An 18,286-nucleotide genomic window follows, 5' to 3' on the forward strand; every position below is an offset into this window, starting at 1 on the left:
AAAAAAAAAAAAAAAAAAAATCAGTAATTAAAAACACAACTCAGTAGGGGGAAGAAACGGGGGTAAAAGACATGAGGAGGAATTTCCCAGAAGAAATAGGAATCCCCATAATAAAATGTGCTCAACTTAATAGTAATCAAGAAAATGCAAAATGAAACCACAATGAGGTATTTTATATTCCCCAGATTGGCAAAAATTAAAGGGTCTGATGATCCCAAACACTGGCAAGGATCTGGAACACCCAAATTCTAGTATAGTGGTGGGAGTGTAAATTGGTATACTTACGTTGGAAAACAATTTGATCTTATCTATTAAAGTAGATGATGTGCTTATTGTCCAACCCAGCAATTCCATCCAAGGTATACACCCACTTTTGTGTCACATAAAACAATGTTCGAAGCAACATTCCCTTTTTCTATTTTAAACAAGTTTGCAGTTCAATAAAAAGCAGCAGGAAATGAAAAAACTGATATATTCATACAATGGAATAATACTTAGCAGTGATATGAACAAACTAGGGTTGTTGATGTGGTTAGCTGGGTCAATGAGTGCAGAGTACAACTGTGCTCCATAGGGTTTTCAAGGCTGTGACCTTTCGGAAGCAGAATGTCAGGGCTTTCTTCCAAGGCACCTCCGAGTTGTGTTCCAACTGCCAACCTTTCAGCTAGTACTCAAGCACATAACCATTTGCACACTCAGGGACTCCATAAACTAGGGAACTTGTTTCAAAATGGGTAACTCCTATTGTAATGAACATAAAAAAGAAGTGACAGAAGAATACATAGTCTAATTCCATTTATTATTCTTTAAGGATACATACATAGAGGTAAAATGATAAAGGACAGCAAGGGGATGATCAACACAAGGTTCAGGATAGAGGTTCCCTTTATCAGAAAGGGAGGGGTATGAGATCAGGGAAAAGCACAAGGTGCCTCAAAGGAAAGGCAACAGGTAGGTGGCAAGTACATAGGGGTTTGTCTGATTATTCTTTATACTTTAATGTATATATGTGTGTGTGTGTGTGATATATAGTACATATTTGCATATATATATTCATGTATGAAATAATTAAAAAATCAGGATGTTTGTAACAAACAAAAAGATTATACATTATGTTTCAGATGATGAACTGTCACCTAGAGTGCTATGTACTTACCTCAGCTACATCATTTACCACATGGTTGTAACTTCTGGTTTTGCTTCTCTGTCTCCCTCATCCCTGAGGGTGGAGACAATTGTCTTGTTCTTGCAGCATCTCAGACAGTACCCATCACATTCTAGGGGCTCCATACACACTGACTGAAAGAATGACCAACCCAACCTGACCTACATTTCTAGAACGAGAAAAACTTCGAAAATCTGGTCACAAGTGGGCAGTGATTAACTTTGCTTATTTGGTTTCATGGTGTACCACATTTCTGCAAACTTACAGCCTGTTCCCTTTTATCCTTTCCTTCACCCTCCCTATTCTGGTGTTTAAGGTTTGAAATACTTGAGTCATGAGATCAACCTCAGACACTACCTTCAGAAATGTTTTCTTCTGCTTTCAGAGGTGGTTGCTCAAAGGTAGTCCTTCTAATAGGCTTGTTGCTACACTGTCCTTGTCTTCTGCACCCAATTAGGGGCACATATCCACCAGTCTCTGTCTTCAGTGTAGTCAGGAAACCACACAGCCATCCATCTGAACCAACAAAGTAGCTGAGTGGTATAACTCCATCCTAGGTTCTTTCTGGTTTACCATCTGAGATGATCTGTGGTTTCCCCCTAAAACACACACACACACACAAGCACACACGCAAGACCACATGCATGGCCCCTCAAATGGTCCAATGATCTGCCTGCATTTTTACAACTCAGTCTGCAGCTCATGCACGGGATCCCTGACGCACCAGCACGGGGTTGGGGAGATAGAAACACAGCATCTCAACGAAGCAGAAAGATTTCAACCAAACAGAACTAAAATTAGAAAAGGCGTGAGAAGTGGTAGGGAACAAACACTCCATTTTCAGAATATCTTTTTCTGGAATTTATTCCCCTTTAATGCTGAATATAAAATCTTGTGATTTCACCAGTGTCTTTAGAGACAAATGCATATAAATTGAAATCTAAAAAACAATGACTATGTAGATCATTGTGGACCCTGACACTTTAGAAAAGCTACTAAATGAAAAGCATTTCTAGAAAAACACAAAACTACATAGCAAAATCAAACAAATGAACAAGTGGCTTTGGTACCTTTCAATAACAGAAGACAAAAATAAGTTTAGCTCATTATTAAATTCACATGGTATAAAAACATATATGTGGGAGTGTTGAATTAAATATTTGAAACAGAAACAAATCTAAAATATATTAGACTCTGGGGAAGGGGGACTTTTTCTCCTTTTAAGTATTTCCAAAACTAAATTTTCTTCTGGTCTGCATATACTTAGCAGGATGGCACTCTGTATTTTATCTAATTTTAAAATGGCAGAATTTGATTTTTAGCAGCACATTTCCTTTGCTCCAAAAAGACACTACAGGAAATAAAATTAAAATTCTGTCTTGAAATGTCCTTGGTCTTACATCTATGCCTGCAATTCCCATCCACTTCTTTCTTAGGTTTTTAAAACTGAGATTATCAAAATCTAAAGGCAGCTAGTTAAAGAAGGGAACAAGAAAATCATTTTTACGTGTTTGGAATTCGGCTGGTAAAATAGTACAAATAAAGACACAGTATTCTCTGAACACGATATGGTCCCAAGGACAATAACTGGGTACTCCGCAGAGCCTGGGCACTGGGTAAATGTCACACACTATGCTTCTAGCGCACAGTAAGTACAGTATTGGCTGGACCTGGTCTCTTGTATTTCTTTGCTGATCAAAAATAAAAGCAAGGTGGAGAGTGGATATTGTGTAACTGTGGTAGTAATTTAGCATTTTCCATTTAGTTGGAGCCCTGGTGGCGCAGTGGTTAAAGCAGTCTGCTGCTAACCAAAAGGTCAACAGTTCAAGCCTACCAGCTACTCCACAGGAGAAAGATGTGGCAGTCTGCTTCCCTAAAGATTTACAGACTTGGAACCCTATGGGGCAGTACAATTCTGTCCTATAGGGTTGCTATGAGCTGGAATCGACTGAGTGGCAGTGGGTTTGGTTTTTTGGTTTATTCATTTAGTTTATTTAGCATAATCATGCGGGGTAGCATGGTTAATTCAAAAGTTATAAGACAAACCAATCTGAGTACTTTAGCAAATGTATGGTGTTGATCCTACAGCCCCAGAATTTAACTCACAAAGTTGCAACCCTACCAAGATGGTTCTTGGTGCTTACTGGCAAGAGGAGACTAAATATGTTGTTTAATTGTAACATTAAAAAAAAAAATGCTGTATCTTAAAAAAAAAATCTAAGTCTTATTAGAAGACTCACATACTAAACACAACATTCTATTCAAAAACAAAGTCATTCCTGAATAGTCCCTGGGATTTATCAAACGGAATTTGACCTGGGTCTTATTTGATGCCAATTCACCAGTAATACCCATATTTGACAAGAGCTTTCCTTGGAGAGAAAATCCTGGCTCACTGAGCATGTGCCTATTCTGGTTGAGTAGAAATCTGTGTTGTGGTTTTTTTCTGGCTGTGGTCTTGGGCTACAAATCTCAGGCTGGGATTTCAGCTTCATCATTCAACAAGTTCTTTAGAATAGTCCACGTTTAGCAAGTCACAGCAGATGACACAGGGCTTTAATTCTCCTGCTCTTTCAACTTCTTATTAACTTCTTTCTCAGAATCTTAGCAGCAAGTCCAGCATCGGGGTGCTAGGAATAGCAGAATATTTTCAGCAGCCCTTACAGAGTTTATCCTAGCCAAGACTGTTCTCACATTTGGCAATTTAATAGTCTAAAATATGCAAATTTCACTGGTGTGGGGATAAAAATGCAGAAAAATAGCCTCTGACCTAATGAAGTCAACATATTCTGTTTTGATCAGCATTCACACTAATGGCAGTAGAGATTTTGTATGCCAAATACAATTCAGAGTTTTTCTCTAGACAGCCCACTGCCCCTTTCCTGAATATGCTGCTCTGAAAACTCAGGTGTTCATATCTGGAACGACAGCATTTGTCTACAATACTCTGGACAAAGCTGGGACTATGCTTGGGCCAGCAATATGAGGAAAGCAAAGTTAGAAGAATGAGGAAAAGTCACACAGGAAAAAATTTAAATTGTACAGTAATACTGGTATCTTTTAATATGCCTCAGCAAGGGTTCACAAAATATATTTAACCATGGTTGTCCTTTCCAAAAAAATATAAGCCCTTCACAAAATAGAATTAGCAGCTGTTAGGGGAGCTGCATTTAAAAATATATGTGCACTTATACATAAATAATTTTGCTAGAGCTGAAAAGCCTTCAGATGCTAGCCACACAATTTTTGTATAAATTTACTACCTAATTAGTGCACCTCTTAAAATATATCTTCTAAGCAGTTTTATGCATTTGGGTGAAACATTTTCCTTGCAAGGGGATAAAGAAGCATATATTTTCCAAAACAGCCATTATTTTCATCCCTGTAACTTGGTTCTGATCATACATTTTTGCAACAGAGATTTCTGGAAACATCTGTAGGAGTTTGGAGGATTTATGGGGGTAAGAGTTTCCATTACAAAAAGAAAGGCAGAGCATCTAACTTTTCCTATAGATGTTATTACAAAGCACTGGAACAGTGATGTTTGTGATTCTGCAGTAAAAATCTTCAACGCCCTTTATCAACCAGTATTATTTTTTTGTTGTTGTTGTTCTGACCAGAAGATTCTGATAGCCTGACAGACTAATTTCAAGAATAAGGATGCAATCCAGGCAGTTTAGAGAAGTGGGTTTGATCAACACTGGCATCTACTATTACCCAAGGCAGATCCAACATTTTCTCTCTGATGGTGCCACCCACTTCTCTTCTCAGTCATTAAGGAAGCACATCCGTAACAGGTGACAGTGCCTCCAGGTGAGTGAGGCAACTGCAGGCAAATCTGAAAATAAGAAAACAACCCACCACAGTCCTGATTTGGTTTAAAGCAATCGTGCAATCCCCATTACACCCATGTCTTCCAAAAACACCTTTTTCAGTGGCAAGCAAAATTACTGATGCATGTGGCTCTATCAGTGATGCATTACGTCAGCAGGTGTGTGCTGAGTACCAGGAGTGCTTCACAATGCATCTTCGTCATCTTGTTTTTCCTCCCTAAGTTTCTGCCTATTTATTAAAAAAAAAAAAAAAAAAGGCAGTTATTACATTGTTTTGACATGCAAATTCACCTCTGGTAGTGATTTTTTTTTTTTTAATGTCAGGAGCAGACATTGGAAATCACAATAAATCGCCCCCATGTGATGGATAAAAGCAAATTCTGGGCTTCAGGATCAGGGCCCAGGTTTAAATCACACCCACTGGGCCTACCAAATACACAAGTGGAAAGAAAGCCACATGTTTTCAACAACCTGCTGAGGCTCCTCTGAGGGGTGCTGTGCCACTCATGCCTGAGTGAGTGGGGTATGAGTAGGGTTACCTCGCTCAGGGGGCCTGTGCTGGCTAACGGTGACCCAAGTCAAAGGACAGAGGCCCCAAGATCCTCCAAGTGCCACTCCTGTTTCCCAGCAGGATCCCACCACTAAAGGGCTGACTCCTGGCGTAGGAGCGAATCCATGACCTGCTCTAGCTCTGACGGTCAGATCCTAGGCTTCACCAGTTGCAATACATTTTGAATTATCACCCTGAATAGCAGGGATGTGAAAGCAGAAATTTCTACTACAGGCCCTACTTTGAGCCTATTATGCCCTTAAAATGTAACACACTTGATGGTTTTCTACCTGAAGACTACTGAAGAGAAGGCCTCTTTTCTCAGGGTTCGGCAGGTGCCATGGCGGGTTGGGTAAGACTCTCCGGAGGACGTGCTCATCCTGTGGGGCAGCCGCTACTGCTCCAGCCACCAGAGGGGAGAGTGGGCCTACCTGGGGATCCTACATCTTCTAACTTCTCAAGAGAAGCTGAAAGTCCGTATTTTAAATATCAGCAACCGATTTTAGTTTTTTTTCTTTAATTCTTTGCAGAACAAACAACACATCCAGAGCCAACGTGGCCTGCAGGCCACCATGCTGTGACCTCTGACTTTTCTCTGCCCTGTCCCACTCTTTTCTTTTTTAATTGCGTTGAGTAAATATATAACAAAAAAATTGCCATTTCCACATTTTTTACATGTACAATTTAGTGACATTAATTGTGTTCACCATGCTGTGCAACCATCATCACTTACCTGTTTCCAAATATTTCTATCACCCTTATCAGAAGCTTAGGGCCCCTATGCAATGACTCCCTCTTTCCCCCTCCCTCCCATCCCTGGTAATCACTAATAGACTTTGGTCTCTATACATTTGCCTACTCTAGATATTTCATATAAGTGGGATCACAAATTATTTGTCCTTTTGTGACTGACTTATTCAGCATATTGTTTTCAAGGTTCATCTATGTTGCAATATGTATCAAGACTTCATTTCTCTTTATGGCTGAGTAATATATCCCATTGTATGTATATACCATATTTTGTTTACCATTCATCTACTGATGAACACGTGGGTTGTTTCCATCCTTTGGCTGTTGTAAATAGTGCTGCAATGACCACCGGTGTACAAGTCTCTGTTTGTGTTCCTGCCTTCAATTCTTTTGGTGCCCTGTCCACTTCTGAAAGCAGCCCCGTCAGGGTCTACACTGAAGCTATGCCTACTGGGTCCATGAACCTTCTTTTCCTACCTGTCTCTCTCCTCTCTCATCATCATGTAAAAGCAATTAAAGGTACTAATTACGTCTTTACATGTTCTCTGGTAGGGGTGCTAGCCCTGCCTTTTCCGTGTGTATACTGCAGAGGGAGTAAGAAAGAAGAGAAAAAGGAGGCTTTCTGTCTTTGAACACATTACACCCTGTGAATGCTCTGTCAAGGCCTTAGACTACAGATTAGTTCTGTATAATTAGAATTACTTAAATATTTTTAAACCAATAATTTTCCTGAAGTTATGATGTCTGAAGCAAGCTCATGTATGAATGTCTGAAAATAATCACGTTTACAACCTTCAAACAGGCAGTGTAACACTAAACTTTTGCAAGGCACATTTGCACATACTAAGAGCCAGTTCCAAGCTGCATTTTTTAAGCATTGGTCTTTGTCCCAGGGGTCCTATGCCTGCCCAAGCTGTCTCCCTAGATTTCTCAAAAGGATAATTTCCAAAGAAGTCAACTCAGTCGACTATTAAATCTTTTCTGATCTGTCCTTAAGGAGCATGAGTACCTAAAGAATATTCTATCCAACACATGATAGTAAGATAAATCAAAGAATATATAATGTCCCCTCATATTTCACTAGATATTTAAAGAACATTGTTGAAACCTACTTTTCAAACTGTAAACTGAACGCAGAACTTAAAACATAAATCAATCCACCAATGTGAAAGATAAATGACCAGAATTTGGAGGGAAATGCTGAATTTTTCTTAGAGATATTCTTGTTTTTCTCATGTGAAGATAAGATATCAGTTGCTATGAACTCCGCAGGCCCCAAATGGTTCCTGAGAGAGAGTCACACAGACCCTACACTACAGCTATTTACTCTGGCTCCATGTGCTCCTGCCCAGGTACTGCTGATTCAGGCACCTGAAAAGGGCTGAATGGGTGGGCAATGTGCCAGGGCCCTTATTGTCTTTGGAATGGTCTACTGAAATAAAATAAACATCACTGGCACCAAAACCATTTTAGATTTATGACCACATGCCATGTGAGAATGGGTATTTTATAGATTATAGGTTTCCTGAGAAATTTTGAGAGAATACATTTTTTAAAAGAATAAAAGTATCAGCCTGCAGAGTCTCCAAGGAATCTATATCTTTGGGGAAAATAAGAACAAAGATGGCATGAACACAGTAAAATTTTTAAGGTTCTTACACAGACAATGTTGTCCATTGGATATAATGCATCCATTAGATGATCTCTAACCCAGTTTTTTCCGAAGATAATCTGGACTGCTTAATATCTTTGGATGAAAAGTGTTAGAAAAATACCACAATTTATATGTAACAAGTACTTAAACGTTCCATCTTTATAAAGATGGTTTTAAGAACCTTTAAATATTACATGTGTGGGTTTTGCCTCTGCTTAAACCATATGCATGGAAACCACCCACAACCATCTGTGGACTTGCTGACGTACAAACAAGCAAGATTTCACATTGGCTATGTACTGCAGGTGCTGGTGTGTGATTTATATTATTGATGGTCCCTGCCTTTCTCTCACAGGTGTTCCAGAGATGGTATAAATCCTGAGCAGCCTCAAAAGAACCTATTACTTACAGACATCAAAGATCCTAGCAATGTACTTGCATTTCAATTCAGTGTTAAAAACAGATGCTTTAGAATTCAGTCTTGATTTGAAATATGGTCAAAACTTCAATTACTATATACATAAAGATTGCAAGAAAACACACCAAAAATGTTACCATGGTTATCTGTCAGTAGTGGGATACGGGTGATTTTTATTTTCTATTTTATACTTTTCGTATTTCACTAATTTTTCTAAATGAGCCTAAGTTACTTTCATAATCAGAAAAAATTAGCATTTTAAAAGGGGATATAACAATCCAAGTATTAGCTTATTTAATAAAGAAGTGCATGTTCTTATTTTGAAAGTGATCCCACATGCTTCACAAAGTTGTGATAATCTACATCAGTTATAGGACTAAACATTAGAAAGGCTTGGGTCTTCTACGTTCTCCAAAAGAACATGTGACATAATAAAAGTGTCTTCAAAAACATGTTGATTAGTTTATGAATTGCAGCATTTTTTTTCAAGGTTATTTCAGACCACCTCCCACCAATGTAAATAAGTTAAACATGCAAAAGACTCTAAAAATATGGCTTTGATTCTGCTATTTAAAAAAATGTAAACAATGTGAACTTGTGATTTTAAATATAAAGCACCTACTACTTTTTGCTACCTTAAATTCTTCTTCAAAGAATGGGGTATAAATCATAAACTAATACTCAAATATGCAGGAACAATTAAAAAATTGCAAGAGTCAAGGAAAAAAACAAGCTTCTTTGTGTTTCGACACTGTTGTTGTTTGCCATTGAACTGATTCTGACTCACAGCGACCCCTTGTGACAGAACAGAACTGCCCCATACAGTTTTCTTGGCTGTAATCTTTATGAAAGCAGATCGTCTGGTCTTTCCCCCATGGAGCCACTGGGTGGTTTTGAACTGCCAACCTATTGGTTAGCAGCCACATGCTTAACTATTGCACCACCAGAGCTCACATCAGATAGTCTCTAATTACGCATTTGAGAAAGTGAAAGCTAAAAATTTAAGAGACTATAAATGCATCCCACCAACAACTTCAACCCTAAGAACAATTCAAGAAAGATGAATTCTAAAACAAGAATAAGAAAATATTTACTTACTGTTGATGCCAACCGTGGTTTCAGGCCTAAGAATGAAAAGACTGTGTTGCTTTCTTTTGATTCAAAAAAAGTGTCATAATCCTAGAAAAATGGAGGGGAGAAAATAAAACCAATAAACAAAAGCAAACAATTATCTTTATGTTTGGAGCTTTCAACAAATTCTTGTTGGAAATTTAAAAAATACACCATGGCTCTGGCCAGGCTAGGGAAAAACTACATACATCTTGGGTTTACTCTGCTTGAGCTTAAAATTTTTTTGAGTATGAAGATGAATGTAACACTTTTTAATGCAATGCTTGTGATAGGATTAAAATGTAAAACATTTGACAACAGAAATGAAATAAAAACACATTCCTTTCCCTCTGTGTGTCAAACTAACATTTATCTATGTAGACTCACTCTAACCTATGATTTTACTCTACGATTTCAATATGGAAGGCTGCCTCCCAATTCCACTCTTGATATTCTGTTATCTACGGCTTAAAAAAAATTACTAGATAAACAGAAAGCTGTAAAGGTCTCCACGTGTCAATGCAAGTGTATCTCTTCTGCTTTTGAAGTTTTCCACATTCTTTGAGACTGTCTTCAGAGAGAATAAAAAGATCAAATAAAACGAGAGGAAACTATATCTTTGGTTCAAATGGAGAATCATTTTTTTTTTCTCTCCCTCTTCCTACTTTCACAAGATAAGCCATCAATGAATTCTGGTTCCTCAAATGTTTCTTCTTTAAAGTCTGCATATATAATATTACACAGTTTCTAAGCTGACGGAAGCAGCCTTAAAATTTCTTAGAAGTCCTTTGGACAACAACTTCATTCTAAAGATAAATACTGTAAACAGACGACAATCATAGGTACTTACTAGGCACTTGCTCTCTGCCAGGTGGTTCACAAATATTATGTCATTTAATTTCAACCCACAGCTGACCAGACTGGCTCAGAGCAAAGGAATAAGTTGCCCACGTTTTAAAACCAATAAGTGGGAGAGTTAAGATTTCAGCTCAAGTCTCACTGACCTCGAAATTCATGTTTTTCGCACTCTGAGATGCTTCTTGCCCAAGAGGAAACCAGGTATGGGGCACCCTAATTTGAAGAAAGTCCTTTACATCTGAAGTTAAAATACCACATCCCTGAGCTATACCCAACTGGAGGCAGTACAGAATAAAAATATTTCATAAAGTTTAAACGCAATTTTAAATTTTACAATTGCATTTAAACTTAAATTTCCTGAAACTTGCTTGTAACATTGTTCATATATGCAGGGCATTTAGAAACTAGAATAGAAGCAAGGATAAATTTTAAAAGCTGACATTATTTAAGGATACAATTTTTTTAAACGTATATCTTCTAGCCTCTGCATAAATTGCAATGCATCATTATTTGAGTCATTAAAATAACTGAAGTATATGAATATGATAAAATAAAGGTATATCACATCATTTTATACACAATAAAAGTACCAAATTAGTGACATTCCCCTATATTGCTAAGCCTATTTTTATAATTTCTGATGCAGCTGATTACCACATCCTTTGTGTCACAAGTGTACACAGTATTGTTACTACTATAGCACCTACTGCAAAAACTTGTGTTTCTGACCTACTAACATGTGCTACATAAGATCAGGGTCCATTTCCAGCTATCTGTCAATACCAGCATGTAGCACAGAGTTAGGTGCATAGTTGGTACATAATATAAATAGTGCACAAATAATGGAATGAGTGAATGACTTCTGGTATTTGTATTAATTTCATTTTATAACTTTATGGTTGTATAAACAGAATCTTTACAAAATGGTGTGTTCCTCTCTATTTCTGATGGTGTTTTAATAAAAACATTGTCAGAAGCTTCTGCTTCCTTGTTGCTGAGATGTAAAAGCTCCCTTGGGCGTGGTACTCCAGCGACTCCGATCGAGGATCTATCACGTGCCTTGTCAAGAGGCCATGATGACAAGATGGCAGACCTGAGAAAGAAACTTCTGTGGAAAAATCAGAGAAGAAACCTTGCCTGTGTTATCAACTCCTCCTTATCCATGCCCACTCACTCCCTTATAGAAACAGCACTCTTCAGGTCTGCCATCCTTCCAGTATTTCTCTAGTTTCTTGGTAAAAGGAGTAACTGTGGGCAATCAGTGATGCAAAGGGCACATATAACAACCAATCCAGTCAGTCTGTTTCTATCTCTCTACATATATTTCAAATGACCAGAAATACTTCTTTTATCTCTTTCCCTTGTGTAATTAATGTTTTATTCCCATTACTGCTTTTAGGATCCATTCATCCAACCACCCACCCACCATTCATTGATCTATTTGTATGCCAGAGTCACTGAGCCATAAAAATCCATTGCTGAACCAAGACAATAGCATCACAAGTTGAATTCTGTATACGAATCTAAATGAGAGTCGACAACATGCCAAGTGGAGATTTGCTTCTTGCAAAGCATGCCTCATTTGATTAAATATCTTTGAATTATTTGATTTGGTGTAGAGAAGCCTCCTGTCCAAAAGTTTTAGAACGTTGAATCTCATGTGGTTTTCAAGGCCACTGTGATTGTAATTCATGGTCATCTCAGCCTCAGGCTTTGCACTGGCTGCTCCTTCTGCAGATCTTCACATGGTTCCCTCCATCTGTCATTCAGGATAAGCCCTAATGCCAGTCATCTCTGCAGAGAGGCTTTCCTTGGCCATGCCAAGAAGGAAAAACACATCTGAAGAGGCAGGCTCAGTAAAGACCTCTACAAAAAATGGCATTTAAGTTGAAATCTGAAGGATGAGTAGAGTGAGCCAAGTGAAGGGTTTGGACAAGGTCATTCAGGGTGGGGCTCAGCACTGGTGAAGAGCAAAGCTGGCAGGTTTACCAAGGATCGGCATATGTCAGACTTTGTAAGCCAAGGAAAAGATTTTGAATTTTATCTTAAGTACAAAAGAAAATCATGTAAGGATTTTGACCAAAGGAAGAACATGATCTAGTTTCCTTTAAGAAAATACTTAAGTCAACTGTGTGGCGAATGGTTTGGGGAGGCAGACGGCAGGGAGGGAAGCACGGAGGAAGTAGACAGATTGAAATATATTTTGAAGGTACAACTGATCATACTTGGTTATGGATTTGGTGTGGGAAGCTAGGAAGAAAGAACTGAAATAACTCTGAGCTAACAGACTTTATGGAAAAGACCAGAGAAAACAGCAAGTTTGAGGGGAAGGCTGGAGTTGAGTTTGGACAAGTCTGAGAAATTGTATGAGACACTTGACTGGAGAAGATATAAACTGGACAGTTGGATGCTTCTAATTAGCCATCTAATCTAGGATACTAGAGTCTCATATACTTTTATATCAAGTACAAGAAAAAGGAGGAAGACTCATTAACAACCTGCATTATGCAGATGACACAACTTTGCTGAAAGAAAGTGAAGAGGACTTGAAGCACTTACTGATGAAGATCAAAGACCACAGCCTTCAGTATGGATTACACCTCAACATAAAGAAAACAAAAAGTCCTCACAACTGGACCAATAAGCAACATCATGATAAATGAAGAAAAGATTGATGATGTCAAGGATTTCATTTTACTTGGATCCACAATCAACACCCACGGAAGCAGCAGTCAAGAAAACAAAAGACACAGTACATTGGGCAAATCTGCTGGAAAAGACCTCTTTAAAGTGTTGGAAAGCAAAGATGTCACCTTTAAGACTAAGGCGCCTGATCCAAGCCATGGTATTTTCAATTGTCTCATACGCATGCGTGCGAAAGCTGGGCAATGAATAAGGAAGACAGAAGAAGAACTGATGCCTTTGAATTATGATGCTGGCAAAGAATACTGAATATACCATGGACTGCCAGAACGAACAAATCTGTCTTGGAAGAAGTACAGCCAAAATGCTTAGAAGCAAGGATGGCGAGACTACATCTCACATACTTTCGACATGTTATCAGGAAGGGTCAGTCCCTAGAGAAGGACATCATACTTAGCAGAGGGTCTACAAAAAAGAAGAGGACCCTCAACAAGATGGACTGACACAGTGGCTGCCAACAGTGAGCTAGTGAGCTCAAGCATAACAAAGACTGTGAGGACGGCGCAGGACTGGGCAGTGTTTCGCTCTGTTGTACTTAGGGTTGCTATGAGTCGGATCTGATTTGACGACACCTAACAACAACATAAGAAAAAGGGAGCCCTGGTGGCGCAGTGGTTAAGAGCTACAGCTGCCAACCAAAAAAGCGGCAGTTCAAATCCACCAGCCATGCCTTGGAAACCCTAAGGGGCAGTTCTACTCTGTCCTACAGTGTTGCTATGAGCTGGAATCGACTCAACAGCAACAGACGGACAAAAAAAGGTATGAATCCTAACTACGTCACAAATAATACAAGTCTAAGTTTAATATTAGGAGGCCTGATGGCACAATAGTTAAGCATTTGGCTGCTAACCGAAAGATCGGTGGTTCAGAAAAAAACAAAACCAAACCTGTCAAGTCGATTCCGACTCAAAGCAACCCTATAGCACAGAGTAGAACTACCCCATAGGGTTTTCATGACTGCAGTCTTCACAGAAGCAGACTGCTACATTTTTCTCCCACGGAGTGGCTGGTGGGTTTGAACTGCCGACCTTTTGGTTAGCAGCTGAGCACTTAACCACTGTGCCACCAGAGCTCCTTGTTTGATGTACAATATAGGCAAAATCCCTTAAACTGAAAATATCGTTACAAGTATTTTTTGTAATAAAGCTATTTCCAAATAGTTGAGTAACATTTCACTGATCTGGGTTCAAGGAATACAAGCAATAATCCTGTTCAATACATACTTTCTCTACCTGATGATTTGCTCTTTATATTAAATGTGGCAACAGAAGAGAGCTAAATTCCAGCTAAATTTATCCCACCTTTTTATATATCTATTACATGAAAATTAGTGTACTTGTTCCTCTCTGTAATATATTCTGTCTCTATTCGGTATTCAGTGTAAATACTTCCCCTAGAAATCTCATTCACAGCCATAGTTTGAAATAAATTCATATCTCTAGTTCTCACCTCTCCTCTGAGCTCTGGTTCCATATAAGCAACTGCTGATAGACTCTTAAATATAACTATCTAAACCATAATTCATGATCTTCCACCCCACATGTGGGGCCTCTTAGAGAATGGCACCACCTCTGACTACATAAGCCAGAAACCAAGGCATCACAAGACTCCTCTCTCCCTCAACTGCTAATATCTTAAAAACCAATTGCTAGCAAGTTGATTCCAACTCACAGCAACCCCACGTGTGTCAGAGTAGAACTGTGCTCCATAGGGTCTCCAATGGCTGTTTGCTCCAAAGCAGATCACCAGGCCTTTCTTCTGAGGTACCTCTAGATGGACTTGAATCTCCAACCTTTCAGTTAGCTTCCGAGCGCATTAACCATTTACACCACCCAGAGACCGATCTTACATATCCCTTAAACCTCTCCATTTTTCTACATCTGTCTCCATTACCCCAATACAAGCTACACAACAGTACTCCAACTTATCAGCCCTAGTTATATCTCATGCACTTTCAAATCATTCTCCTAAGTAAGGACAGCCGATCTTATAAAAAGGCAAATTTGATCACATCGCACTCTGCTTAAATCCTTTCCTTTAATAAGACTTTTCATCACTCTTACGATACAGATTAAAATCCTTAATGTGGCATCAAAGGCCTTAGATGATCTGGTCCTGACTAACTCGTCAGGATTGAGGAGAAGAGAGATCTTATACTTCTACCTGTACCAAACATTGTCTTGTCCACAGATCCATTTCTGGGAAACTGAGTGGTGTACAGGCTTAGTCAACTGTGAATGTGATGTCCACCAATCTACTACGTGAGTTATAAGACCTGGATCATATAACCTCCTCAGACTCAGTTTCTTCTCCTCTATATCAGATATTGTCAAAGCCCCATGGAGCTCCAGAGTGCTATGAAATAATGGACATCCAGTGGAGGTGCTCTTAACTGGACTGTTAGCTATGCTCAGGTGGGAAGTCCAGCCTAGGTATTCTTGTTATTGGAGATACATGTGTGAAAAATTTATCCCTCTCCTGTCTAACTGAATGGGAAAGGGAAGAGACATTAGTGAGAGGAAAAAACTGAGGACTAGCCACTTAGTCATCAAAATGCTGGTCCTGTTCTTGAGTTTCGAAAGGCCTTTACTTATCTCAACTTGATTAATAATCTCTGATGTCAGTCTGACATGCAGGAATGAAAACACTAATAATGTAAGAAATGAAAAATGGGAAACACTGACTCATTCAATCTCTATAAATGTAGTTTAAATTTTACTTTCAAAAGACTGAAGTGGTAACATGAAAATAATGTGCATATAAAAGAGCAAAAGGCCAAGTTACAATGAAGCTTAGCTTTTGTATTTCAGGTTCCAATGTTTATACAAAAAACCTTAATCTTAAAATAATTACAATTCCTCTGTAAAACCTGTGTCAGGGAAGTGTGTGACCTCCTCTAACTTCACAAGGGGAAAGGAGAATTAAGATCTACAGCCCAAGGCTGATTTCTATGAGGCGGAGGTCTGACATGCCTCCTCTCTCCGCCATCTTTAACAATTCTGACACCAACTGTCACTCCTACCGCACTCTCTACTCCTCTGCTGGGTTTGATAATTCATTGCAATGGCCACACAGAACTCACAGACAATTCTCACAATTATGGGGTTTATTAGGAAAGTAACAGGTTAAAATACAGGCTCAGGAACACTCAGGATACAGTTCTTCCATCAGGACAGCCTCTTTTCAGCTGTGCTTACAGGTACACCTCTTTCTGGTCATAGGCCTATGCCTTGCTCAGGTAAGTGTTACAAAACTCTTTTAGTCCCTGCCAGTAAGTCCCCAGAGGCACCCCAGGCACTCAGTTTTCTTGCTCTGTGGGCCGGGAAGCCCACTGCTCTCCTGCCTGTCTCCCCTGCCGCCACTTCTCACTGTCTTCAAGTTTACAGCTTGCTTTCTCTCTTGGTCTCTGGTTCCAGAAGCTTCTTGGCGCAGCGATCCCGGGTCCAAAGGACGCACTCTCCGCTTCTGGTTGTTCTTCCTTGGTGGTGGTGGAAGTCTCTCTTTCCTGCCACTGGGATGGCAAAGCTGACCAATCCCTTTGGTGGGCCACAGCTACCCTATCACACAGTCCTGCCCGATCACTTTGGTGGGAGTTACAAGATCTTGGCGAGAAAGGCCACACAAAAGCAATCCATCGCACTGCATCCTCAAATCATAAAACTGAAAATAAGATTAACTCTCATGAGCAAGTTTCATAGATGTGTATGTATGTGTGTGTGTGTATATACACATATACATAATTGTTCATTACAGATTAGTAAGCATAAGTAAGCCAGTGCTTACCTTGCCTATTGGATAATCTGCCCGTCCCTGAGTTATGCTCCTATGAATGGTTAACATACTCAGCTGCGAACCAAAAGGTTGGAAGTTTAAGTTCACTCAGCAGTGCCTCTGAAGAAACAGCTGGCCATCTACTTCCAAAACACCAGCCATCGAAAACCCTATGGAGCACAGTTCACATATGAGGTCGCCATGAGTCAGAGTCAACTCAAGGGCAACTGGTATGTGTGTGTGTGTGTTTGTGTGTATATATATATTTTCTACGTGTATAAGATACACATGTAGAGAAAATATGTAACACTACCAACAATGCATTTACCCACACTGAACAAAACTATTCTCATAAGTTTAAGTCACCAACGAAGACATTTAGAAATTCCAGATATTCAGTAATCTCAGAATGGCAACATTTTGTATTTATAAAAAGAAAAACTGCTCTTACACTATGAGCCTTTAACTCAGTGTCACATCACCATTGGTAGGGGGGCTTCTCACCTGCATATCTGAATTGTATCCACTCATCAGTTTAGAAATTTTCAATTAAGGTAACCAACTCCTTCCAAAGCGACAAATATAAAAATTTAGTAATTAACTTTAAAAGCAATGTGATTTAAAGAAAATCATTTTTAAAAGTCAATGTCAGAACAATACCTGGCACACACCAGGTTATCAATATTTGTTAAGTAGATGAATGAGATGTGCTTGCTAATTAATGACTAATATGCCAATGTTTTAGGTGGTATCATGCTAGTAATATAAATCTGAGTGAATCCTATTTTTACTTTATAACTTACTGGTTTAAAGAATTGCATTAAAAAAAAATTGCTTTGGTTCATTCAAAAGCTTTGACTGGCCTAATGAATCCTAAAGAATGCAAGAGGATAAACTATTTTCTTTGTAACGTTTAGGCAAAGAGTAGGTGATTGATAATTTAAAATCTATTGACTTCTTAATCGTTAACAGCTCCTTTCAGAGATAATGAACTGTATGATGTAAAACATTTTAAGAGCAATGTAGTGTTACGAGTTTTAAAATTGAGAAGTAAGTTCTTATATTATGGCCTTAGGCATTCTCCAGTTAAAGAATATATTCTGCTTTCTTATCAAATTTGTTTCACTTATCAGGCTTATATATATTTCTTTAAATATACTGGGTTTCTACTAAAAGGTTAAAAGGATTGCATTTTAAAAACTCACTATAAAGTTTCTAAATAGGTTTGCTGAATTCCTTATACTCAAAGGCACTCTGTGAAGTGTTTATAAATACAGGTCTGCAAATTGCACATTTCAGGACAACCACCTGTCTGAAACTATAGAATATAATGTGAATAGTTAATACCTCCTTTGGAAAAGGGTAAAAAAAAAAAACTAAACCAGCTGTCAGTGAGTTGATTCCGAATCATGGTGACCCCATGTGTACAGAATAGAACTGCTCCATAGGATTTTCAAGGCTGTAATTTTTCAGA

At 38.7% G+C, this 18,286-nt stretch overlaps 1 protein-coding gene across 1 annotated transcript in view; it reads right to left on the minus strand.

The window, feature by feature from the left end:
* Positions 1-3,316: 3,316 nt before the first annotated feature.
* The window catches only part of SH3BGRL2 (SH3 domain binding glutamate rich protein like 2), a 70,455-nt gene continuing 55,485 nt past the window's right edge, over positions 3,317-18,286 (minus strand). Inside the window, exons 3-4 of the mRNA XM_023740399.1 lie at positions 9,469-9,549; positions 3,317-5,227 (exon numbers count right to left, since the gene is read on the minus strand). Coding sequence (XP_023596167.1) covers positions 5,216-5,227; positions 9,469-9,549 — 93 coding nt within the window. The 3' untranslated portion in view covers positions 3,317-5,215. The remainder of the gene's footprint in view (positions 5,228-9,468; positions 9,550-18,286) is intronic.

This window comes from Trichechus manatus, unplaced genomic scaffold (assembly GCF_000243295.1).
Source record: "Trichechus manatus latirostris isolate Lorelei unplaced genomic scaffold, TriManLat1.0 scaffold00154, whole genome shotgun sequence".
In the NCBI taxonomy this organism is placed as follows: domain Eukaryota; kingdom Metazoa; phylum Chordata; class Mammalia; order Sirenia; family Trichechidae; genus Trichechus; species Trichechus manatus.